Source organism: Anabas testudineus, chromosome 1 (assembly GCF_900324465.2).
Source record: "Anabas testudineus chromosome 1, fAnaTes1.2, whole genome shotgun sequence".
NCBI classification, from domain to species: domain Eukaryota; kingdom Metazoa; phylum Chordata; class Actinopteri; order Anabantiformes; family Anabantidae; genus Anabas; species Anabas testudineus.
The window spans coordinates 17,790,358-17,816,146 of record NC_046610.1 but is presented as its reverse complement, the minus strand read 5'-3'; the positions used below and the strand labels follow the sequence as shown (position 1 = coordinate 17,816,146).

General features: G+C 37.9%; 3 protein-coding genes and 3 non-coding genes across 8 annotated transcripts; 1 reads left to right on the top strand and 5 right to left on the bottom strand.

The window, feature by feature from the left end:
* The first annotated feature begins 5,827 nt into the window (after nt 1-5,827).
* On the top strand, nt 5,828-6,832 carry LOC113161850 (trace amine-associated receptor 13c-like). The gene has a single exon (XM_026359666.1). The coding sequence runs from the start codon at nt 5,828-5,830 to the stop codon at nt 6,830-6,832; it is 1,005 nt and encodes a 334-aa protein (XP_026215451.1).
* An 852-nt stretch (nt 6,833-7,684) lies between these two features.
* On the bottom strand, nt 7,685-12,266 carry nsmce1 (NSE1 homolog, SMC5-SMC6 complex component). 2 transcript variants are annotated; one of them, XM_026358957.1, is made up of 8 exons: nt 12,148-12,266; nt 11,171-11,302; nt 9,958-10,079; nt 9,582-9,659; nt 9,029-9,175; nt 8,547-8,663; nt 8,147-8,273; nt 7,685-7,805 (listed from the first exon to the last, which is right to left on the bottom strand). In XM_026358957.1, exons 2-8 carry the CDS (start codon nt 11,286-11,288, stop codon nt 7,771-7,773), a joined length of 744 nt encoding a protein of 247 aa, XP_026214742.1. In that variant the 5' UTR covers nt 11,289-11,302; nt 12,148-12,266; the 3' UTR covers nt 7,685-7,770. The 2 variants fall into 2 exon arrangements, with proteins under 2 accessions (XP_026214742.1, XP_026214743.1); XM_026358958.1 differs by having other exon boundaries at nt 12,233-12,260.
* A 348-nt stretch (nt 12,267-12,614) lies between these two features.
* Nucleotides 12,615-20,827, bottom strand: vps37a (VPS37A subunit of ESCRT-I). Of its 2 annotated transcripts, none has more exons than XM_026360713.2 (12): nt 20,353-20,827; nt 18,834-18,908; nt 18,243-18,360; nt 17,465-17,568; nt 16,650-16,863; nt 15,637-15,707; nt 15,410-15,537; nt 15,258-15,316; nt 15,102-15,170; nt 14,405-14,548; nt 14,207-14,295; nt 12,615-14,102 (listed from the first exon to the last, which is right to left on the bottom strand). In XM_026360713.2, the coding sequence occupies exons 1-11, from the start codon at nt 20,460-20,462 to the stop codon at nt 14,215-14,217; spliced, it is 1,173 nt and encodes a 390-aa protein (XP_026216498.1). In that variant the 5' UTR covers nt 20,463-20,827; the 3' UTR covers nt 12,615-14,102; nt 14,207-14,214. The 2 variants fall into 2 exon arrangements, with proteins under 2 accessions (XP_026216498.1, XP_026216497.1); XM_026360712.2 differs by having other exon boundaries at nt 16,650-16,866; nt 20,353-20,825.
* A 719-nt stretch (nt 20,828-21,546) lies between these two features.
* LOC113162703 lies at nt 21,547-21,762 on the bottom strand. Its single transcript, XR_003298842.1, has one exon. It is a non-coding gene; the product is annotated as a small nucleolar RNA U3 (small nucleolar RNA).
* A 1,382-nt stretch (nt 21,763-23,144) lies between these two features.
* On the bottom strand, nt 23,145-23,360 carry LOC113162702. The gene has a single exon (XR_003298841.1). It is a non-coding gene; the product is annotated as a small nucleolar RNA U3 (small nucleolar RNA).
* Nucleotides 23,361-24,746: 1,386 nt separating this feature from the next.
* LOC113162696 lies at nt 24,747-24,962 on the bottom strand. Its single transcript, XR_003298836.1, has one exon. It is a non-coding gene; the product is annotated as a small nucleolar RNA U3 (small nucleolar RNA).
* Between the last annotated feature and the right edge of the window lie 827 nt (nt 24,963-25,789).

Genomic DNA, 25,789 nt, shown 5'->3' with positions numbered 1-25,789 from the left:
TATATTTATATTGTCTGATGTAAAAACACTGCAAAAATTAAATCTATGTTAAATTTCAGTAATGCAGAAACTATTATTCATGCTATTATCTCTAGACTATAAAAACAAAAGCAGGGAGGTTCAGTCATATGATTTTCTTTTTATTATTATATTTTTGCCTCTATCTATCAACTGTCCTGTTCATTTAAGGATTGCTTTTCTACACTTTGTTAACCTAACATGACCTGGTTTCAGCCTATATATCCAATCTTTAAATTCTACAAGAAACCATGACAAAATTTGTGATCCCAGAAGCAGAAGCTTCTTACTGCACCATCATCCAGGTTAAAAACCAAAAGGAGCAAAGGCTTTTCTATTTCCAAGGCAGTGGAATGACCTGCATCAGGCTGTTTGAGTCAGTGTCATTGTTTAAGTCTTAAAACATATTTTCCCTTAAAACACTGCTTTTTGTCATTTATTATGAGATATTTACATTGGTTTAAGTTGCTTATTGGTATTTATTTATTTATTTGTGTGTGTGAGTGTGATTTTGGCTTTCTTGTTTTAAATGTGTTTTATATATTTTTTATATGCTTTTATTATACAGCAATTCATCCTTTCTTTGATAATTGCTCAATAAATACAGATATTATTATAACTTTAGTTTTGAAAATCTTTCTTTTAGTCCTTAAAGCTATACTATGACATTTTTGGAAATCAAGGTAGTGGTGGCACAAGACTCAAAATCATCCCAATTAGCTTTGTCCATGCACTAAGGTACTAAGAACGATAGAAAACATACTAGTCAAGCAGAAATAACAACAATAAAGTTCTATATGATTACTGAACTGGATTTGATGCACTTTGTGGCATACGCTAAAATATATATCATTAAAAAATGTGTTTAAGTTTATCAAAACATCTACTTGAGCCTATGGTATTAAATACATTAAAATATCAGGACAAAAGAACAGTTACAGTTGATACTGTTAACAGAACATTAAAGAATGACAAGTTTAATACAAACATGGTGCATTACTCCCATGCGTTGGTTATTCCTCTTCAATTCAATTCAATTCAATTCAATTCAATTCAATTCAATTCAATTCAATTCAATTCAATTCAATTTAATTCAGTTTTATTTGTAGAGCACCAAATCACAACAGAAGTTACAGAAGGCACTTTACAGTGTAAGGTTTAAGACCTTACAGAGTATAATGGTATAAAAATGATCCCATTTGAGCAAGCTTTAGGCAACGGTGGAGAGGAACTCCCTTTAGAGGACAGCAGAGGAGCTTGATAGCTAAAGGCTCTGCCTCCCATTCTACATTTGGAAAATCTAGGAACCACAAGTAAACCTGCAGCCTGAGAACGGAGAGTTCTGCTTAGAAAATATGGAACTATGAGGTCTTTAAGATAAGATGGAGCCTGTTTATTAAGTGATTTATAAGTGAGGAGAAGAATTTTAAATTCAATTCTGGATTTTACATGGAGCCAATGGAGAGAAGCTAACGTTGGAGAAATATGATCTCTCTTGCTAATTCCAGTCAGAACTCTGGCTGCAGGATTTTGGATTAACTGGAGACTTTATAAGGAGTTATTGGGACATCCTACTAATAATGAGTTACAATAGTTCAGTCTGCAAGTAACAAATGCATGGTCTAGTTTTTCAGCATCACTTTGGGACAGGATGCTCCTAATTTTACTAATATTCCTCAGGTGGATTATGAGTGATGTAAAGGAGATATCCTGGTCAAAGATAACTCTCAGATTTCTCACATTACTTGAGGCTAATGCTAAGTCATCTGATATGTGAATGTGATTAGACATAGTGTCTCTGAGATTGGACCAAACAAACAAACAAAAAAAAGTTTACAACTATAGTACTATATTATTTAATATATGTGCTACAGATTAATTTGGCTAAATCTAAATTTGCTGTAATTGTAGCAATCAGGGCAGTTTAGTCTGGCATAAATGTACAAAACTATCCTCTAATTGTTAAACTAGTTACAAAGAATAAGAAAAGATAACTGAAAGTACCACAGAATAATAATGCCAACTGATCTAAATTAAGTTAAGTAACCATGTTTTACATAGATATTATTGAGAACCACACACCTTGAAACAGTAGTTTCAACTTTGATAAACAAACAGTAAAGTTGTGCTGTGTACCACAGGGACATGTTCACACCTTGTAATAATGTCTAATAACAAATTAAGCCACGGGTGAATTCCAATCTAAGGTGTTAATAAACACACTTCAACATCAACACATGATGCAACTTTAATCCCTTTACACACCAAAGCTGAGGCAGAAAACATGGCTGTAACTGTACATGAAAAGTAAAAACTCAAAGCTGCTTTAGCACAAATGTCAAACAATTGAACAAAAAAAAAAATTAGATATAAGGTAAAACTGTTTCATGCGACTAGTTGTGTAAGATCTTAATTTCAAAGTGAAACATGACATTAATACCACTTAAGGGTCAATTAATTTAGAGAGGCAGCAAATAACGAGGAAGCATTTTGCACATTCAAGGTTTGATGAATATACAATATAATGTTATTAAATGAACAAATACATTTATTGTTCCACTAATAAAAGTAGTGGTACTTCAGAAAGTATTCATATTTCCTTACTTCTGCATTGCAAATTAGTACAGAAATAGAAAATAAAAACATACACAAAGTAATCCATCACAATAAAGTGAAAACCTTCTTTTTTTTAATTAAATATACATATACATAAGTATTTAAAGTCTTTTCTCAATACTTAATCTATCTTTAGCACCAATTTTCTCATTCTTATTTGCAGTACCTCTCAAATTCCATGAGGTTGGATAGGAAGCATCGGGACACAGCTATTTTCAGATGTCTCATGTTTAATTGGGTTCAAGTCTGAGCTCTGGCTGGGCCACTCTAGGACTTTTCCAGAGTTTTCCAGTAGCTACTCCTTTCTTATCATGGCTGTGTGCTTAGGATCGTTGCCTGTTGAAAGATAAATCGTCACCCCAGTCTGAGGTCCAGAGCACTCTGGAACATGCTTTTCATAAAGGGATTTTCTGTACATTGCTGCATTCATTTTTCCAGATACACTGAAATCTGATTATGCTGCTGTTAATAAAAGATTTGGTCACAGTGAGCATATATCTGCTTCAGGGACAGCTTACTGGCTTGGGTGTGCAAGAGCTTAGAGGTGTATGCTGCTGATGTGAGCAGTCTGATCTGATGGAGGTGTTCCCTGACTATGGGCCTGTTACACAGAAAGAGGACAAATTTCAGTGCTTCTCTGGAATCAATTCCAGCTTCTTCTTGGATCCAGCCTTGAAAGCTAAGCGCCTTGAAAAAGGTGCAACTGATTTGGAGGAGGCTTTAGCTGGAATTCAAAGAGGGGGGCACAGGGATTTCGCTCATCCTCAAGGGGAAATTGTGGTTGCACTTTTTGTGAGGCATTTTAAGAGAGCCCCTGGATGGATAGCGGGGGTGCTCGTTAGACTGTGGGGTGCTCTCACCCCAAGGAGAATACTCCTCATGTTGCCGGCACCAGGACACTAGGATGACACCCCCCACAGATCGCCTCAAAGGAAGAGCCCTACTCCTATGTGGTGGAACTGATTTGATGGAGAGGCGAGAAAATGTGTGCATTTCCTGCCATGTCAGCAGGAGGATAAAAATCAGGCAGCTGGAAAGTAGCTGGCATTGTGTCCCAAACACCAGCTTTTTGCTATTAAGGCCTTCTGTAGAATGACATTACCGAAAAGGCTTATGGTGTAGATTGTGGAGACAGCCCCACTTTGTATGTGAGGGGAGTGGTGGAAGGCACTGAGGTCTCTGACAACATTGACTCGAGCAGTGAATGAACAGATGTTGGATATACTGGGCACTATTTCAGTCACTTTTGGGTGCCACTTCATGGCAGCACATGTAATGCTCTGAGGGATTCTGCACAGTAAGATGCTACTCGGTCTAGATTTTCTTGCTAAAAATCGTGCACTGCAGCCACACATTTGGGGACCACCTCGCTCATTTAGAGGATGCTTTGTCTAGGCCTGAAACTCAATCCCAAGAAATGCAACTTTGCCAGGGAACATGTGGTGTTTTTGGGCCACATGGTCTTTAGTGAGGGCCTCCAGTCTGACCCATGTAACATAGATGGCCCACACCCCCCACACTCGCAGAGGTCAGGTTTTATGGGTCTGTTCTCTTACTACAGGTGATGTATAAGAAATTCTCAATGTGGAGCACCAATGAACCATCTGGTTGGAAAGAAGTCCACACCTTCTCTTCTTCACAGTGATGCTGAAATGCAGGCACTACTACAATGATTCTAGGAAGAGTCATGTTAATTTTTCAGGAAGGTGAGTGGGACACTTATGTTCAGCAGGATGCTTTTGCATGTAACACCTCCAAACATGCTAGCACCTGCTTTACCCCTTTCTACCTCAGGCACGAGGGTGAGGCACAGGTTTCAACTGACATGCTTTCGCCTACCTGCATGTTGGCTGCAGGGAGCTCTGGTTCTCTGCAAAGTACTGTACGTCAGCCTTGGTTGAGAGGCTGGAGTCTGCCTTCAGCGTCACTAGGCTCAACGCGTCAGTAGCTCATCATAGACAGAAACTGTATTATAATGAGGATGATTGTATTCATGCATATGAGATGAAGGCATTGGTATGGCTTAATAAACCAACAGAGAACAGCACGCAGTTGGAGCCTCACTAAAAGGGCCCGTATCGCTCAGAGCAGGCCCTGGTTTATAGAGGTAAGAGGGTCCTTACAGAGTGTTTTGTTAATCCAGTCCTCATTGAAACAATACTGGCTCTTCCTTCAGGGAAGTTCTGCCTTCTGTACCAGCTTCTCCTGTCACAGGGACCTCATCTGTCCCACTTTTGAGTAGGGGATATATGTAACAGACTATCTTATACTTGTGTGTTTTGTTTATCGTGACCCGTCATCATCTCAAGGAGGTAAAATATGTGCCTCTCTTGACATGTGTTGGTGTTGAATAATAAAAAGTGAAGGATGGTTATCAACGAAACTGAGCCCTGATTCTAATGCTTTTAATTGTTTAGCTTAGATGAACCCCAGATGCTCGGCTACAATAGTTTTAAAGGTTTACAGAAAGCATGACTGGTTTGGCGGTGGGTTAGTCATAGTCTGGGAAGGCATGCACTTGAACAGTCGCACAGACGTCCCTGTTATAGCCAACAGAATCCTGACTCGTGTGAGGTACCGGGATGAAAGGAGACCCCCCAGCAGACCATCCACTGACTCATCAGGAGAATGTCCAGACGTTGTTGAGAGTTCATACAATCAAGCCCCAGCCACACACATTTTTAATTAACACAACTTGGACGAGCCTGTGATTTCAAATGTTTCCTCTGATTTCCAATGTGATTGGAAAATGAGTTGATTATTTTGGTTCCCATTGTTTGTGGCCACGTAATTTTGTTTAAAACAAATTATACAAGTACATGAGCAACACGTCAAATATGCTTTAAGGTTTCTGCAGATAACAAATGATCTGACAACTAATTTGCAAATAATAGGGATTCAAAGTTGTAGTCCTAGAACTATTCTCTTCTAAAAACTCACAAGTTGCATCATGTAACAAGGGATGAAAGGGGAGGAGAAAACTGGGAAAGGGTGGTGTGAGGAAGAGAAAAACAAGAAATAAGATGACAATAGAAGAAGGTGAGTAGATAGGAGAGAGAAGTGTAGCAGAGAGTGGGGAGGTCAGGAAGAGTAGGGGATGCTGTCAGAGATGAATGAGCTACATTATGTGTGATACAATCAGAGAGTTGCTTGAGCTCAGCCGGTTTGGTTCGACACCTCTTCTAGGTGCTGGATGATGGACAGTGTGGAGGGAGAAGAGCTATGCTTCCCTCAGCTCTTAAACTCATCCTGCAGGGGGGTAATGCGACCTCACTCTGAGGCTGTCCTCCTCTATACACTGTTTTCCTTCATAACAGTGCTCACTGTAGCTCTAAACCTGCTGGTCATCATCTCTATCTCCCACTTCAGACAGCTTCACACCCCCACCAACCTGCTCCTGCTCTCCCTGGGCATCTCAGACCTCCTTGTGGGACTGCTGGTGATGCCGGTGGAAACTGTGCGTTTCATAGAAACATGCTGGCTGTTGGGTGACCTCATGTGTGCTATGTCTTACATCATCGGCTTCACTCTCACCTCAGCTTCTGTGGGGAACATGGTGCTCATATCCATTGATCGTTATGTAGCTATTTGTTACCCTCTGCAGTACCCCACAAAAATCACTCGCAGTAGAGTGGAGGCAACTGTGTGTTTGCTATGGGCCTGCTCACTTCTCTACAACGGGCTGATCTTAAAGGACCACCTTAGTCAGCCAAACAGATACAACTCCTGCTACGGAGAGTGTTTAGTGGTGATTAACTATGTCCCTGGAGCCATTGACCTTATAGTCACTTTTATTAGCCCTTGTTCAATTATAATAGTTTTGTATGCAAGAGTGTTTCTTGTGGCAGTGTCACAGGCTCGTGCCATGCAGACTCGCGTTACAGCTGTGGCAGGAGGCTCAGGAAGAGTCGGTGCTAAGAAATCAGAGAAAAAAGCAGCCAGGACTCTGGGTGTGGTCATAATGATATTTCTGATGAGTTTCTGTCCATATTATTACCCTTCTATTGCAGGTCAAGACACCTCCAACAGCACCTCATCTTGGGCTATTGTATCCTGGATGTTATATTTTAATTCTTGTCTGAATCCACTCATATATACTTTTTTCTATCCTTGGTTTAGAAAAACGATCAAGTTCATTGTGACCCTAAAGATACTAGAGCAAGACTCCAGTCAGGCTAATGTACTTCAAACTCACTAGATACATATAATGTCACCTGGCATGTGAGAATGTAAAATGAAACAACACAAATGCACCATTTCATATTAGTTAGGGTGTTGTACTGACTGATGTCATTTGTCTCCCTTTCTCTGTCTAACCACCATGTTAATCTGACAGATTTAGGACTCATGAATTAAATGCTATTTTTCCTTGTCTTACATTACAGCAAACTGAATATGTTTTGATTTTGCTTAAACAAACAAAAACACAGGCATTTGAACATTATAATATTCATTTGACGATCTTATGCATTTTCTTACATTTCATATAGAAAGAATGATTTGAATGTGAAAAACAAATATTCAATAATAAAACTGTTGCAGTTGTAATGTATTAATAGCTCTACTTTTATTTCAGCACAGATTTTCATATATAACAGCAAAAAAACAGAAAGTTAAACATCTTTTACTTTTATTGACTATGTAAGTAACTCCCTACACATTAAATTTAAAAACACAAATGATATGAATATATTGGTTACAAAAACATTTCCAAATAATATCAAGTTTATACCAGTAGACTTTGATATATTATGACCTCTGGTTTGTTAAAACTATATAAACTAACTGCCAGGATAATTTAGTTTGATAGATAGATCTATCAAATCTCTAACTTGAGAAAAAAATAAATAAAATGTGTTATTATGTGTTAACAGTTGTTATGTTGTTCATAATTGATCCTGAAGCAGCATACACAGCAGAAGGAATCATTTGCATTTCTAAAATAAGCACAAACAAAACTGTGCTGGTGTTTTTTTTCATGACGATGAGAAAATAAACATGATGAACGCATTTCAGTGACACAACTCCTTGTTTATTTTTGTAGAAGAAAATAATTTAAAACATTTAAATGAAAATGTCAGATTTATTACAAACTAATATTAAAATATTATAAAGGCATATTTGATGCTGAAGCCTTCATCTTCTGGACTGAGAATGATGCCGTCTCACTTCTGTAATAAACACCGCAAAAGACTCATTACAAACTACAACACAAAGGGAAACGCACATGATAGACTTTGGTTTTTATGACCTCAATCAATCATCAGTATATTTTACTACAAATGTAAAAAAAATATTATTATAGTTCCAAAACATAAATAGAGTAAGATGTTTGATTTTTGAAAAGCTAAATATTCTGGGGATGGATTTACATACTTGAATACAATAATATTTTATATATTTTAAGTACTACTATTATATATTCATATATTTAATACTATATCACTCAAGTATGTAATTATTAAAATGAAGACTTTTAAAATAAATGTAATTAATTTTAAAACTGAAATACCGGGGATTTCATGTGGCCAAAAGTCGTCACAGGCTGGACACCGCGGCTCTGGTCTGCCTTTAAAGTATCTTGCTACACATGGGTTGTGTATCTTTATACCACATGTAGGATTCTCACAAATTTGGCACTGAAACAAACAAACGAACAAAAAAACCAATTCGATCAGATTAAAATTGCATTAGTCAACAGACGTGTCAGATATGTATAGGAAATGTCAGGTGTAGAAATAGTTATTTCTTTTTTTATTTATTCAACTAATTACAAATTGAATTTAAAAAATTAAATCAGTGATTAGTATTTTTGCATATAAATGACAGAGCCACTACTATTTTATTTCATTTGTAATTTTCCACAGAGGTATAAGGTTGATTCACAACAGAAAGACAGAGGAAACACTTACCTGAAATGCGATGCTGTGACAGATATGACACAATTTAACCTGGTCCTGGTACATTGTGCGGATGTGGGGCTCCATCTCTATGATGCATCTGGTAGACAAGGTGTATTCACCCTGTTTCTATATTAATCAACAGAAATCAGTTACACACTTAACAAATCAACAAAATTGGTGCTAAAGTGGGTAGTACTGCTTAATCGACTTAATAGTGGTTATTATTTTATGGACAATGAAAAATAAATGTCGATTATAAACATAATATGGTGATTTGATGACAACATACCACGTTTCACATTGCTTATTGCTTATTTCTCATTTTGTTCTTGCCTCATTATGAGTTTCATGCCACATTAAACTGTAATAGACATTTTGGGAAATATAGACACAGTGTAAATGTGCTATGTCTTTAAAGTTACATTCCATAACAAAAATTCCTGGTAGGTTACAAATTAATTTAGATTTTGAATTTCAATACTGTGTTTTACCTCATTAAGCCATTTATCATGAACAAGTCGTTTCAAGAGAAGCTCTGTTTCGCTCTTCTTCAGCTTTTTCGTGGTCATGCTGTCAGTGCTGTTCAGAATGTCAGTGGAGGAGGCCTTGCCGTTCTCAGCATTCACAATCAAATCCATCTGAGTAAGGACAACTCACATTACTCAACAAATAAAAAATAAATAAATAAAAATACAGCATGTCCAGAGGTCATCTCACACTGATGAAAAGCAAGAACGGCTGGTGATTTTCACAGATTGCATTATCAAATGTTACACCGTGGCCTCTGAACATATATATCCTAATCAGTCTGATGTGCGTTTCAGAACTAAAACACAATGTCAATGACTACATTAATCTAACTGGTCAATGGTGACATATCATATGCCATGTGATAAATAAATTGAATTACAAGCTAGAGAGGGTTTACACCACTACTGAGTAAAAAGACTGTGTGATATTTCAGGGTTTAATTCTCTAATCGACCATTAATATATTTTTTTTTAAACTTAAAAATTCTGAGGATTTCCTATGAATTTAACTCACCGTTTTCCTGAACAGCTCCAGTTCGTTATCGGCATAGTCTGATGACATTCTGGTGATATCAGTCTCAGCCATGTTTACCTGGACAGGATTGAAGTGACTGTGATTAACAATGCCTCCTGGTGGTTCTACAGACATTTATTGACATTAACTTAATTCTTAGTTTGTGTTTTTTATAAAACCTCTAATAACTTTATAACTTCTTGTTAATTTAAACCTGTGCATCTCTGTTTGTTTTCAGTCTCTGTACATTCATGTGGGCAACTGTCCTGGGATTTTAAGTACTCACATCAATTTACTAGAAATCATTTTAAATAAGTCACTAAATATGGGACAGGCCAGACTCCACAGGTCTATTGCAGGAATAAAAGAGACTAACCAAAGCATAGTATTGTTGACCGCTGTCTTCAGACATCCCTTTCCGAATCTGCATGAACATGGGCTGCAACTTTGAGTTGATGGCATCAATGAAATCATCTAATTTGTCAGGGGCACACTGTGCTGCAACAAAGATCAAATTTGTCAGTCTTCAAAAGATTTAAGCTGCTTTTACACATGCACTGGAACCCTGAACTTCTCTAGATGGAGATTTCCCGGGCAAGTACAGCAGACACACCAGACTATTTCAAAGTGCTGTAAACAAAACACAATAGATTTTTACGGTGTAGTTTTTGTGTCACGTCGTTCCTCCAGCACACTCTACTTTCTACAGGTGCTCTATTGGATTGAGATCTGGTGACTGTAGAGGCCATTTCAGTACTGTGAACTAATTGTATTCAACAAACCAGTCTGAGGTGATTTTAGCGTTGTGACATGGAGCGCTATGCTGTTGAATTTAACCATCAGAAGATGGATACACTGTGGTCATAAAGGAAATTGTCAGCAACAATACTCGGGTAAGCTGTGGCATTTAACTAATGCACAGTTGGTAGTAAGACACCAGAGGTGTGCTAAGAAAATATCTCCCACACCATAGCCACTACAATGCAGGATAAATTTATGCTGTTTACGCCAAATTCTGACCCTAACATCCAAATGCTGCAAATAATGCAAAAATCAAGACTCATCAAACAGGCAATGTTTTTCTGACTTAACATGGTCCAAGTCTGGTGGGCCCAAGCAAATTGTTAAATACACAGACCACAGAGTTGTTGCCATGTGCAGGTGTACCAAATAAAGAGGCCAGTGAGTGTAGTTTTTGGGCACAAAACTAAACTACATAGCAAATTGGAAATGAAGACATAAATTCCTATTTACTTCAAAATCAACTGACCTAATTGCAAGGCAACTTAATGGTCCAAAAATTTACACATTCCCAGCATTAAAAGTTTGGCTTTGGAAATGTCAACAACAATTCACAGTTTATATGGAGTAGTTTATAAAAATTATAAATAAATATAAATTTTTTACAATTCAAGGATGGAAATTTTAAAAACAATTCACTAAGAAGACTTTTGTAGTAGTAGTATTGTAAAAATATTCTTATTGTACAGGGATGTGCACGGGCTTTGGCCAGCTTTGACTCCCATCTCTTGATAGAGAAAGGCACTACTGTCTGACTGCTTAGACAGTATGTACATACAATGACTTACTGTTGTGTGTTTCACAACAATGCTGATAGAGTGCCCTCGCTCCAGGTTCATCAACAATGCCAACAGTCATCATGGTTTGCAGAAACCTTCTATGACTGTCTCCCAGCTGTCGTGACATGTCTCTGGACTGACCTGGACACACAGAACATGCACACAGGTGGTTATGCAAACTTTCATTTGACATTATGAGGAAAGGCTGAACAGAAAGCACTCTTAAATCAGCCATCACATTGTGCAACTATCTTCTACAGGAGAATTTGAAGAAAGGTTAGAGTAAGCACAGTTGAAGGTCAATCAGTCAAGTACTGATTCACTGATTCACTCAAAATTCACTGTTTACATCAACAAATATGACATCGTCTTTTAAATTTGTGAAAATTCAGAGGAGCAAATTCAGAGGAAACTGAGAGCAAAATTGGGTATGAAGATGTTTGGGCACCAGTGATGTACTGAGTGTAGCATATAAATAATTGGCCAATGCAATATAAAAATAAATGAATCACAGTGGCCACAACTTATTATACCCTTATACAGTAACTGTGATTTACTGTCAGGTATCTGGAGACAGCCACACAGAAGAGTGTTTACCACAGCCAGGACTTACATCAAGCAGTGCAATTTATCTGTTCACTAATTTCTACAATGTCTGAATATTTCGTGTGTCTCCTAAATGTCAGAAAAGTTATAATTCAACTAAAACTCAAACAAATTCAACCTCGTTTTATTCATTTATCGTGTGCTAACTCACACTTGAGACGAGTGCAGCAACTCTACTACGGCTCAGTAACTTAGCAGTGAAATATAAATGACAACCACTGAGGATGAAACGAAATAAACTAAAGTACAAAATACGATGTGTGTAATAACACTGAATAACAATTGTTAACAATGATGGTTTCTTTAGCCGTTGCTAAGCTAATGACAACTTTGAAGTGAATGTGATGTGTTTCGTCAGTTAATCTTTAACAGTTGCTAACCTGCGGCTGGAAGCTTCTGTTCAGAAATTAGCAGAAAAAATGAAGATTAGTCGCAGAAACTTCGGACTTTTCCAATTTCACTCACATCCGCGCTTTCCTGTTGTATTTCCGGTTTGTCCTCTTCTTCGTGGTTTCCGGTTGTCGACACGAACTTTGGTTGAATTATCGCCACCTGCTGCGGAGGAGGAGGAAACTCTTGTACTGTCAGGTCCTTGTAGTGAGCTGTACCAATCTGTGTTTGTACCTTTAATGTTAAACTAGAATAACTTAAGGGAAGTAGTGTATTCTCAGTTTTGTTATTACTTGCTACAAATTCTGTGCATCTATAAAATACTTTATTAAACTTCTCGACATTTTGTCTTTGTTCTGTAGGAGGTATAAGTACACTGAACACTTCTGGTCACCACTGAACTATCTGATCCCACTGCTGTGCAGTAGCTAAACAGAACAAACAGCACACAAACAGATTTATTCTAAATGCTTTATTAATCTAACAAATTAAATAAGAACATATAATACAAGGTGTCTTGAGCCTTTGATTACAATATAGCCTATTATTAACATTATTTAAATACAGTATCCAATGTCATTGCATTTTACTGCAGCGTCTAAACTAATATTCCTCAATATAAACTCAAATCTTTTCAGGTTCTCTGTCAAATATTAAAGGTTCAGATTATAATTACGATGCTCTTCAGGAGAAGCTAGTGATCAGTGTATTTACATCAACACAAATAATCGGATTACTGTAAAACCCACAAGAAGTAAGATACCAGTGACTAAACCGTTAACAGGAGTCAGATTTACCCGTAACCTGACCATACTTCTTCTGTTAAAGCGATCAAATGTCTGAAATAACATTTCAGAAATAATGTGGGGAATATTTTAACAGTGACCAATAAAATAAGAGAAAAATAAAGGGACTTTACTGGTGCTTGCTTTCTGCTCCATTCAAATGAGCCACTAGCAGCCACTCAGAAAACAAAAGATGTATGTTTTCCTGGTCTGCTACAGGTTTATCTTCACTGACAAAATGTGTAGTCATATACAGTAGGTCAATCAATACGGCGCTATTAGTGTGCTACATTTAATCAAATTATTCATGTTGGTGCAAACACACTGGTATTTAGGCTTTGCTCAAAAAATTGCTCAAAGGGGAAATCTGACACTTTCATAAATGAATCTCGCACTCCCTACTATCAAAACCCAGTTTAAATTTCAGCAGTCTCAAGTCTCCTGAAAACACTTCCCTGTCCTTGCTTCTTTGTTTGTTGGTAGATACAAACAGATTATGTTGATGACATTGCCAGTGATGAGATTTCTGTAAATGGCCAGAACAGCCTTTCCAAGGAGCAGGACATTTATGGTATAAATGTTGCTCTTTGTGTTTGTAAACTAAGACGGGGAAAAATCTTTCTGGCAAATTAAAGCAAGGACTGGACGATGTGGTCAGGGACTGGAAATACAGATACCAACATAAGCAATTTTACTGTTAATTTATAATGACAGATACTTGTCTGCATGAGAGAATGCAAGATCAGGAATACTGTCCAACGAAATATGTACTTTCTTCCACATGTGTTCACATCATCAACCTCAGACCATGTACACTCACAGTGACATGAATCCTGGAAAGAAACAAAACTCTTCGTCACCACTGTCGCCTCAAAACTGGACATGCCGATTGTGCAGTAAAAAATATTCACAAGGTGAGCCATTTTTATGTGGTTGTACAGTTAGACACGTGTCAGCCGTTCTGTCCGTTTTGGCCTCCTCTGGTGACTCATTAGCTTCTTCTTGCTTTCACACGATCCAGCTTCAGCAGTTTTTTTTTTTTAGCCCAGATCTAAGCTTCTCTTTATAGCCCAAGTGCCCATTGTTGACTGTGTGCTTTTCATCCACTCTGATGTCTTTATTCTTTTAGTTGGCAGCAGTTGGCTGAGAAAACACTGAACCTGAGGACCAAATGCAAGAAATCGTAAACAATGACTGTTTTTCCTTGATAAAAACTGAGGTACACTTAGATATTACACCGTATCATGTAATTTATATGTTGTACCCTGTGTTTTAGTGGCTGGTAGGAAATTGTCCATGCATGTTGATGGACTGTTGCAACTTCTCCTCTTTGGCCCTTCTGCTGTGGCAAAGCTGCGGAGTTAACACAGTCAATGTTATTTATTGTACTTCTGCTAAAGCTTCAACCTAATATAGACAACATATCACTGTGATCTTCACACAAATCCTCCAAGCATCTCACCGTTCTCTTCTCCATGAAGCTGGTCAGGAATTCATCTATATCTGTTCGACCCTCCAGAAAGTTTTCAGCTGTCACCTCTGACTCCTCTTCTGCCTGGTGGGCTGCAACTTTTAACCGAGCCTGTAAAGTACTAAGACTGCAACTCTAGTGGAGGGAGAAAAGAAGTAGAAAGAAAAGTAATAAAAAGAGAGGGAGAGAAATATTCAGTGATGAGATGAAAGACAGCTTCAGTCATGTTTAGTTTTTTATAAAACACTTAAATATTTCCACCCTACTTTTATTTGACGGGGACAAAAATGTGACCCTGCACTTTCTTTCACCTTAACACTGACCAGTCACGTACTACAAATACCGTATTTTCCGCGCTTATAAGGCGCACCGTCATTGAATGTTCTATATTTGAACCTTTTTTTCACATATAAAGTCTGTCAAACTTTATTCAACGCGTTCACCATAACTCCCAAACTTGTTCAGTTGTAATGTGTAAAAAAAAAAAAAAAAAAAACACAACGGCTTTTAAGTGCGCTCTATAGCGCGGAACATACGGTACATTTGTTTGAGCTCCTGAAATGTAAAATGACCTAAAGAGCCAGTTTTGATTCACTAAAATTAGAAACAAAAAGCCCAACATGACACTGAAAATGATGATGACACTGCATCTTTATTTGCAGTTGTATGTCTCTGCTAACCCGCTTACCTCACTGAGTTCATGCTGTCTCTGCATCTTTGTCTCAAAGGCTGCTTTCATCTGAGTCAGCTGTTCGTACTGTTAACAAAAACACAATAGCATGAATGTATGTGGAGTGTAACGTTTGTGTGTGTGCATACGGAACAGAGGAGGTTAAGAACTAACCTTGCAAAGCATTTCTTGTCTTTTTCCTTCCAGCTGTGGCTCCATCTGAAGGTTTTTCTCTGCAAATATCAAAACAGATGTAAAGCTCTTTGAAACTTGAAATGGTAACATCTCTCTTAATGGTTGAGCTTTAATGCAGGAGAGAAACTTACTGGCCATGTCCACTATACTGTTGACCAACTCTTCCTTATCATGAGCAACCTTTTTAAGCTGTGGCAAACTCACAAAGAACTCCAGTAACACATCCTCGTTTTCAGACATATCGGACAACTGGGTCAGACTGTGGTGAAGAGAAGGAGAACGAGGGTGCTTTAATTATCAATAGTTATAATAATAATAATAATTATTATTATTTTGTAGTGATTGTGGAATTATTTACTTCATGTCACAGAGTTCAGGAAAGGACTCAGGAATCTCTGGCATCTTGTACATATGTCCATTTAGTCCAGGCTGAAAATGACACAGGTATGAGAGTTTATGGTTATGCAAAATATCACACAATCTGGAGAGCACATGTAGCCTACAGTTTACGGACAGGGCAACGTCCCTCGTTCAAGTTGGGCTGGGGACCTTTGTTGCATGTCACAACCTCTCTCTATTTCTCCATGTTTCTTGACTGTCCGTCTAATGTCAATATATAAATTAAAGGCTTAAAACAAACAAACAAACAAACTGAAGAAAACACACATTCTTCAGTAACTCAACTGTGTGTTTACAGACATTTATACACACCAATCAGTGCAATAGACTGCAAAAAGAGAGATTAGAGATTAGTTATCAGATACAATGGCAAGAAAAAGTATGTGAACCTTTTGGAATTTCATGCTTTTCTGCATTAATTTGTCATAAAATGTGATCTGATCTTCATCTAAGACATGAGTATTAACAAATAAAATGTGCCTAAAATAACACCACAGAAGAAATTCAGATCTTTCATGTTTTTATCGTAGGCAATGTCTGTGTTTATGAGTCTACATTAGGTAAAACATTGAACTAACAGAGTTTCTATGGCAGGACACCACAAAGGAAGCTGCTGCTTATTAAAATGAACATTGCTGCACACCTGAAGTTTGCCAAAGAGCACATTGACACTTCATAGCTGTATTGACAAAATGTTTTGTGGACTGTTGAAACTATTGAACTATTTGGAAAATAACACACTGGGGTCAACCAGTTATTAATTCACATACTTTTTCTTTCCACTGTATAAAATTGTAAAACAACATAAGGAAAGGCTTGATGTGATACTATTTCTTGAGTGAGGTTCTAATTCAGTAGCTTTCTTCTATCCTTTCTTCATCTGATTTGGTAAAGCTCTTGCTTTGTATTGATGAGAACCTCTTTAAAAAAAAAAACGTAATAACTTTCATACACCATCCATCACGAGTATACCTGTGAGTCTCCAGTGGGCACAGGCAGGGGCAGGTCAGAAATGAGTCCATATTGGGCTGAAGCTCGAGAGGGCCCGTGTGCGCTATCGACCCCTGGATGAGGAGTGGGAGTTGGGCCTGGACCAGAAGGCGGCGTCTGACCCGGTCCAACGTGGCGAGAACCATAGTGGAAAGCCTGAGTGGGGAAAGCAGCGATGCCTGGGGGCTTGTACATACTGCTGCAATGTAAGGCAGAGAAACACATCCGATTTATTTTAAATAAAGTCTTAACATGAAAGTTTCTGTTTTACTCGCTGCGACAGCTTACTTTAAAATACATCTATGAATACAAACGGACAACAGATAAGCCTAAAGTTCCACTGTAATGGACCAAATCCTGGTTATGATGAACTGTGTGGAGTGTGCAGGAGCAATGATGTGACTCAAAAAGTACACTGGGGAAATGGATTGGGTTTTGTTTTCAGCGCATCAGTAGAGAAGGTCACATTATTGGAAACCACACTTTATGTTTCTAACTCTGGTTTCCTAAAGGAAAGAAGTGTGGTCCAACAATAGAAAACCTGGTTTTCAGCTCCCAAAACTTCTGATGTATGTGGGAATCTGACTATTACCTGCTGTATTCATACCTGGGTTCAAACGGACATTACACAGACTTTGTACTAGGATGATGCAGGATTAGGTCCGGGTAATCTCAGAGCTAAATAACTTGGACGGCTGCATTCTTACATGCAGCTCACCTGGGTAAAGTCTATGTTCAGGGTGTCAGTGCACATGTGAAAGCAGCTATTCTCTACATTATTATAAGAGGACACTCACTATGGAAAGCCAGCGGGGCCAGCGGTCATCAGTGCAGGGGGACTTTTCCAGAACTCATCCAGCAAACTCTGAATAACCTTCCCCAGATCAGAGTGCATCCCAAACTACACAAAACACAAGAAAAAATTTATATCAATAGGAAAATTGAGAATAAGATCACAGGCAAAGGTACAGCAGAAAAGAAACAATAAAGAAGTAGTGAACCAGGTAAAAGACTGATACTCATTGCTACAGTTGATCAAAACCACACTAGCTTGCACACAAAAAACAGACTACAATGAGAATCATTTAGTATAACATAAGCATGTAAATCTTAGTACCAACAACCATGTGTCCCAGACAATGGCTCAGATGTCAATAGGTCAAACAAAAGCTCGACAGACACAGACAATTACTAATCTGCATAATATTGCAAATAAATAACAAACACTAAGCTATAATCATCATATTATAAGGACCTTTGAATAGGTTTTTTTCTTTGCTAGTCACATGGATCTGAATCTTGAAGAGGCTGTGGAAATCACCTCCTTACACACCTAGTTTCAGTTTTGTTTTTAGTCAGATGTGAGATGTGATACTTTTTGATACAGCTATAAGTAATAATCTTTCATTTGTCCGTAATGCTGCAACAGCAATAACAGTGATATGTTTACCAGGTTTCTCTTAATCCTTTACATTGAGTATGAAAACTGTGTTCATGAACTTAATTTCTTGTTGACTACAATGTCAACACACAGCAAAAAAACAAGTCATCCATGTAGACTAGATTAGTACTTACATTAGTGATGAGGGAGCTTGTGATTATGCTACCATTATTGCTGTCAACTAAGTGATGACCAACAGGGGGGTAGACACTGACCACTGGCTTATCCTGAGGGAACTGAGGAGGTAGCAGGCTGGAAGAAAAAAGGCAAAAAACAAAAGTAAAGCATTACTTTAGCATGCAGGATTCCCAGAAACAGGATACGCTCTATAACAAGATAGAAATATGTAATTTCTTAATACTTTAATGATGTATCATGGCAAGTATGAAGACTATACAAGTGATAAAAGTGGAAACCTTGGTGCAAACAGTTGCAAATGTGGTGACGGTTTTTACTAAGAGCCCTAACCCATGTCTAACCCATGAGCAGGAAGAATTAGCCTACTTCATGATGTAGGGACAAAAGCAAAAGAGACACGTTATTCCAGCTGCTTTACAGGCTTTACTAGTTCTTCTTGTCATGTCTTTCTTTCCTAAGTGTCTTCTAATGTAAAGTTGATAGACCTTTGAAAATCATTTAGGATGCTGGATTAGCAGAGACTGTCTGTGAAGCAGGCTGCTTCTGATGCTCTGACAGTGTGACTTCATGTGCAACAACATACTCACATGTTAACACTAATGGTGGAGTTGTTGACTGTGAATGGTATTCTGTACTCCACATCCTTCTGGATCTCTGCAAGGCTGTTGAGAAACAAAACCAGAGGAATGTTATTTGTAATCTTGCATCTGTAGACATAATTTATATTGGACACACATTTATAGAAGTTATAGTTCTTCCATCAGCTTCATATAAAAAAAACTTTCACAGATCTACTTTAACCTAGTAACTATATCTTTAACTATATCTCTCTATGTTACCAAATATACAGTATGCAGACTGGAAAAAGCTTTCCTAGAATAAGCAAAGGCATTTCTTTCATGAGAGAAAGGCAGTTTATGGGTGAAAAAGTACCAGCAATGGTTTTGCTTAATAAGGTGTACACTGCAGATTACAGTTAAGGCCTGGACAATATAAAATGAAAAGTGATCTCAATAATCTTTACATAAATATCTTTTACTATCCACACATAAATCAAACCAGTATAACTATCAGGTTCATAGGTTCCTTTTAGCTCATAAGGGAGAAGATATTGTAAAGTTAATTCGGCTGCTTAAATCCAACATGTTTGACTTAAATAAATAAGTAATAAAGTAGACCATGTCATTTATGATAGCACTGTTTCTCACCACATTAACCACAGCATATTGCCAGACAATTACCAATCTAATTGTATTTATTTAGCCTGGGATCACACATTTGCTATCAAGGGACTTTACAATCTGCAGTCCTGGGAGTAAACTGTATGTACTCTACTGTACTCTACTGTATGGTCATAGGGTCTAATCTCATTTCTTTGCCATCCACTCAGCAGACTTTATATTAGAAGAGACATCACTTAATAACAGACTACCTAAATCCGTTCGTGCTGTGAGTTATTGTCTAATTTAGCAGAAAGATAGAAACAGTCTGTGAGGTGAAAGCTCCTTAGTAAACACAGGCTAATACTTTAATCTCCACATCTAATTAGCTAGCTCCATCTAACTACTTGCGTGACATGATGACATGAGGCTTGGCAAACACTGGAACTGTCACAGGACATGTTCCGTCCGCTAAAACTTGTGTCTTGTGTGTATCAACCCTAAAAATATCCACCGTGACTAACAGCAGGTCGCCTGATTAGCTAACAGCTAACAACACAGCGTCCAGGCACAACTCCACTAGCTAGTTAGCTATGGCGAGATGTTAGCAAACATTAGCAGCTAAACGACCACACTGCCAAATGTCAGTAGTAGTGGGTTCATGTCGAATCGTGTGATTGACGTTATTTAGACATTTTTACAAACTCGTAAAGAAATATGAACGAAAAATGAGATTTCGAGCTACTTGTTATCATACATGAGCTCAGTCGACTGTGAGTCAGATGGCTAGCTGTGCTAAGTAAACAGGCTTCAGTGATTTAAGTTGATAGAGTGGTCAGAAACTGTGGTGACCCGTTCATGAAACCATGTTTATGTTTACAGGTTACTGAACACCATCGAGCCAGCTTTCACTTGGCCAGTCGCTGTTCACTTTAATCGGTGTTACCTGGGGTGAGCGGCTTTCAGTGACTCGATCTGCCGCTGTCTTTGTTGCTGTAGGCTGTTGAGAGGAGGGAGCGGTCCGGAACCTTTGGACAGAGGGAAAAGCCAGTTCATCCTCTCCTGGCGAAACCACGGCCTGAACTTGGTGAATCTAAAGGCCGACTACAGATGAAACTGAAGAGAAAGTGAGCATGAACAGCACACGGAGTGGAGATCTGGGTTGCTAACTCCGGTTAGCTGGTTGACTAACGACTCCGATTTCTGCTTCCTTTTAGTTTCATTACAAAATCAGATGGCCTATCCTCATGTGGCGGATAAAATGACTATTTCCTACTAGCTCAAATGATTCATATGTCGTTTTAGCACTGTCATTAAATTACGGAAACGACAGCTAATTACAGCTAAAGGAAAACATCAACCTTAACAGTGAAAGCCTGATCAACTTATTTACGTATTACATCACGTTGCTGCGTGCGTAACTTCCTGTTTTCAACTGTCACAATAAAATGAAAATAAGTGTTTTATATTTAACTACAAACAACTGAAAATTCATATTTTAAAACATAAACTGTCTTTCTGGACGCTGTATTTGAGGTATTTCATTAAATGCTTTTTACTTTTGGACTGGCCCTTGTTATAACAGTTTAATGCGTGTCAATTATTGCATTTACTGTATTGTGTTCAGTACTTTTTCATATTTAAAATGTGTTTTTTTTTTTTTCGGCCTTATTAAAGTCGTTCTCAGAACTGATAATGTGGGGTAATAGACAACTGACCTATCAACTGAGCCATGTTTTCCCCTATCTTATTAATAACACCCAACTAATACAGAACAACCAGATGCAGTCATCGTAGATTTTATTGTTAATATATTATCCCTCACACAGTTGAAGAGATTCAAAATGTAGTTTAGGAGTCTGTTGTTAAATTAGTAACGGGACTCTTCACTTCACTCTCACCTTGTTCTCTGCCGGTGATCGCAGCACATGTGGGATAAAGTAGTAGCTGTTTCACTGTGACTGAGTTTGGAAATTCTTTACACTGCGATGTACTAATTTCTCTGATCATCTCAATTACCAAAACCCTCTGAAAGTGAACTTTCCCAAGCAAATTTATTATAACATCAATAATCAAATAACATATTTCTAACCATCTTTCCAGATAATAAATGACATGTTTATCTTTCACATAATTAACAACCACTCTGATCATGCTCTCCTCCTCAATACTCCACAAGGAAGCAAAGAACGATCATCAATGATAAAGAACATATGATGTGAATCATTATTCTCCATCCGCTTCACGCTCAGAAGAGAACATCACAGCTCATCATCGTGGTTAGCGAGACCAAACACTTTAGAAACACATTTCTCAAGTCACAAACTATAGAAATGATCCCTGAAAGTATAGTCTTAACTCTAACTCAGCCTGAAAAGGTCATGTAACTCACACAGCAGTCCCTCTCACTCAGGGTTCCTCTCTCCTCCAGTCATGCGGCTTTATGTAAATAACATAGCACAGCAAAGCCAATCACTGAAGGAGAGACAGCGACACCCAGAGAAAGACAGTGAGCCACTAATATCACAAGTTACATTTTACATCTACAATAGATCACACAGCTTTCCAAAAGTACTGTTCTTGTAAACTCATGCATCTTTTCTTCAATCCACAAAATGAATGTCTGTTATAAATGATATAAAAGCTGGATGTTTAGTAGCCCACACTGCCATTTGCTTATAAAAGTGCATTTTGCCAACTTGGTGTCTATCTAGTAGTTAGACATACAACAAGTTGTAGTGTAGTGTTTGTAGTGTTTTCTTGTCCTGCCATCATGTGATTAAGCAGCATTTCAAACATCAAACACATGGAGCATCGTGTGGAGTTATTTTACAGTGGTATATGAGAACACTAACTGCAATGTGTGTAGAAAGTTCTTGACCACCAACGTCTGCATGCACACTATTCACTTCTATAGCTGCAAAATAAATAAGGAGGGAAATCCTGCAGACAGACTCCTGGCAGTGCCAGCAGAGAGACAAAAGTCACTGCCAGAGTCTTGCAGAGGGACAGACTATCCAGATACCTGAAGTAGAGAGATCAAAGTAATATTTTAGTCATATCAGATCTTTAGCATGAGATAATGTTAAATTTCAAAGCATAGTCTGTCATTAAGGTTGTTGCATAAGAAGACTAATCAAATATAGACTATATATAGGCATTTAAATAATACAGTCAATCCAACGTGTTATCTAAATGAATTATTTTACTGTGTTTGAAATAAAGTATTGATATCAACATACAAAAAGACTAAATCTTATTAATCCCAGAAGGGAAATTTAAGTAGTCTGTTAGACAGAAAGATAGTGAAAGTAGTTAGTATTGTTGGATATAGGTTGTCATAGAGCCCAGTGGCCATGGGGATGAAGGATCTCCTTGTCTTTCATTTCTGCAATGCAGTGAGGTAAGTCGTCCACTGCAGCTACTAGTCTGGTCCATCAGGATGTTGTGTAGGGGATGGTCAGTGTATTCTAGGATGATGATGGATCTTTTTCTGTGTGTGTTTGTCCACCACAGCCTCCAGTGACTCCAACCTCATTCCAGTCACTGAATAAGCTTTTTGCACCCGTTTGTAGCCACCCTCCCAATAGCACTTACTACTGTAGTTTGGTAAGACATTAGCAGCATTTTTCTGCAAATGTCAAATAACCACAGTTGACTTAGAAAGAAAATAGATACAGTACTCATTAATAACAGCTGTAATTAACAATAAATATATTTATATTAACATTTAATGCAACCACTCTGATCATGCTCTCCTCCTCAATGCTCCACAAGGAAGCAAAGAACGATCATCAATGACGAAGAACTTATGAAGTGAATCATTATTCTCCATCCGCTTCACGCTCAGAAGAGAACATCACAGCTCATCATCGTGGTTAGCGAGACCAAACACTTTAGAAACACATTTCTCAAGTCACAAACTATAGAAATGATCCCTGAAAGTATAGTCTTAACTCTAACTCAGCCTGAAAAGGTCATGTAACTCACACAGCAGTCCCTCTCACTCAGGGTTCCTCTCTCCTCCAGTCATGCGGCTTTATGTAAATAACACAGCACAGCAAAGCCAATCACTGAAGGAGAGACAGCGACACCCAGAGAAAGACAGTGGGCCACTAATATCACAAGTTACATTTTACATCTACAATAGATCACACAGCTTTCCAAAAGTGCTGTTCTTGTAAACTCATGCATCTTTTCTTGAATCCACAAAATGAATGTCTGTTATAAATGATATAAAAGCTGGATGTTTAGTAGCCCACACTGCCATTTGCTTATAAAAGTGCATTTTGCCAACTTGGTGTCTATCTAGTAGTTAGACTTAACATTTAGCATAGATAATACCAATTTTAAAAAATACTATTCATGCAGACACTGTGATCATTAACAGTGGGCTGATCGATCCAAATATCAAAAGTATTGATACCAATGTTGGTATTAGATTAATACTAGCATGATTAAATCTATACTTTAGTTGACATTTCTTTCCTCTATGTTCAGTAAATTACTCTGGTTTCATCAGAGTTGTGCATACACTGCTCCTTTTACATCTCCTGTCCACATGCTGCCCATCCCAAGCAGCATTTAAACAGACGTTGGCTGCAGTGACTGAGATATGGCAGAGAAACGCATGGAGCATTATGTGGAGTTATTTCACATTTGTATATGAGAACACCAACTGCAATGTGTGTAGGAAGTTAAAGTTATTCACCACCAACTTACGCATACACACTAATCACTTCTATAGCCCAAGCTGAAAAATAAAAGAGGAGGGAAATCCTCCAGACAGACTCCTGGCAGTGCCAGCACAGAGACAGAAGTCACTGCCAGAGTCTTGCAGAGGTAACAGGAGATTCCCTCCATTTGGTCCAGGCTCTTCACTTCGGTGATCGCAGCACATGTGGGATAAAGTAGTAGCTGTTTCACTGTGACTGAGTTTGGAAATTCTTTACACTGCGATGTACAGATTTCCCTGATCATCTCAATTACCAAAACCCTCTGAAAGTGAACTTTGTCATACAAATTTATTATAACAACAAAAATCAAATAACATATCTCTAACCATCTTTTCAGATGAATAAATGGCATGTTAATCTTTGACACAATTGACTAAAACATTTTTACCATCTTCCTGCGGATGAGAGAGAGAAAAGACATCTCTGCGTGTTGTTTAGTTTTTTTGTTTTGTTTTGCATTTGGATAGATTCACGTAATTCATATGTCGCAATATCTCCACCGCTGGTGATCATATCCTCCTGGATCCCACTAAATGAAAATGTACTGTATAATATACATAAGGATTGTAACAGCGATAAGATGTTTATATTAACATTTAATGTAACCACTCTGATCATGCTCTCCTCCTCAATGCTCCACAAGGAAGCAAAGAACGATCATCAATGACGGAGAACGTATGAAGTGAATCATTATTCTCCGTCCGCTTCACGCTCAGAAGAGAACATCCCAGCTCATCATCGTGGTTAGCGAGACCAAACACTTTAGAAACACATTTCTCAAGTCACAAACTATAGAAATGATCCCTGAAAGTATAGTCTTAACGTTACAGCCTGGCAACAGCGCATCCCATTGTCCGGACCGTCATTCTCCCTCAGGGTTCCTACAAACTCTCTATTAGTGTCACCAATAAACAAACCGCAGACATAGCACAACCCTTACACACTCATTTCAACGCTCTATACGGTTATAAAGCGGCTGATTTATTATATTTATAATCATATGTTTGCTCCCCATTACCCACAATGCTTTGCGAAGTGACTAATTTACGTGCTTGCCGTTTACATTTTCTTTTTATTTCAAGCACCGTACGACGTAAAAACTTAAAAAAAAAAAAACGGACATCTTGGAGTACAAAACGACACACGAATAATGTTTAAAGTATTTTAAAAAGTCCATGTAATATATAGGGTTTATGAGCAAAATAGAAAGGTGCGTCGTTTTTAATATTCCGGTCATAAATCTGGGAAATACGTATAGTTCCGCTTACAGCGTCAGATCTGCCACTGCCTTTAGAGGAATCAACTAGCGTTAATGGTGTTTAAGGAAAACCTACACGCTTTACTGACAATTCAACAACGTAATAAATGTTGATAGATGATCTAAGATCATTTACAATAATTAATAATGCCCAAACTATCTTTTGCCGTAACACACAACATTAACAGTTCTTCCAGTTTTACCAGCAGTTGTCTTGGCGCGACACAAGATGGCAGCGTTTCATTAGCTGACACTTTTAACTACTGAAGTTTAAACTTTATATAAAAAATGACCACTAAATGCACATTAACACAGTAAGTAATAAGTAAGTGAGTAATTATAAGTGACTATTAACAATGTTAACATCGCTCACGATTCCCTTATTTGCC

Coding starts and splice junctions, on each gene's coding strand:
- nsmce1 (XM_026358957.1), bottom strand. CDS start 11,288: ATGTCACGACAGCTGGGAGACAGTCATAGAAGGTTTCTGCAAACCATG. Junction 9,176..9,581: donor TGGAGCTGTTCAGGAAAACG/GTGAGTTAAATT, acceptor GTCCTTACTCAG/ATGGATTTGATTGTGAATGC. Junction 8,664..9,028: donor ATGATAAATGGCTTAATGAG/GTAAAACACAGT, acceptor TGATTAATATAG/AAACAGGGTGAATACACCTT.
- vps37a (XM_026360712.2), bottom strand. CDS start 20,462: ATGAACTGGCTTTTCCCTCTGTCCAAAGGTTCCGGACCGCTCCCTCCT. Junction 16,867..17,464: donor GGCCCCGCTGGCTTTCCATA/GTGAGTGTCCTC, acceptor CTTACATTGCAG/CAGTATGTACAAGCCCCCAG. Junction 15,171..15,257: donor GACAAGAAATGCTTTGCAAG/GTTAGTTCTTAA, acceptor TTTTGTTAACAG/TACGAACAGCTGACTCAGAT.
- LOC113161850 (XM_026359666.1), top strand. CDS start 5,828: ATGATGGACAGTGTGGAGGGAGAAGAGCTATGCTTCCCTCAGCTCTTA.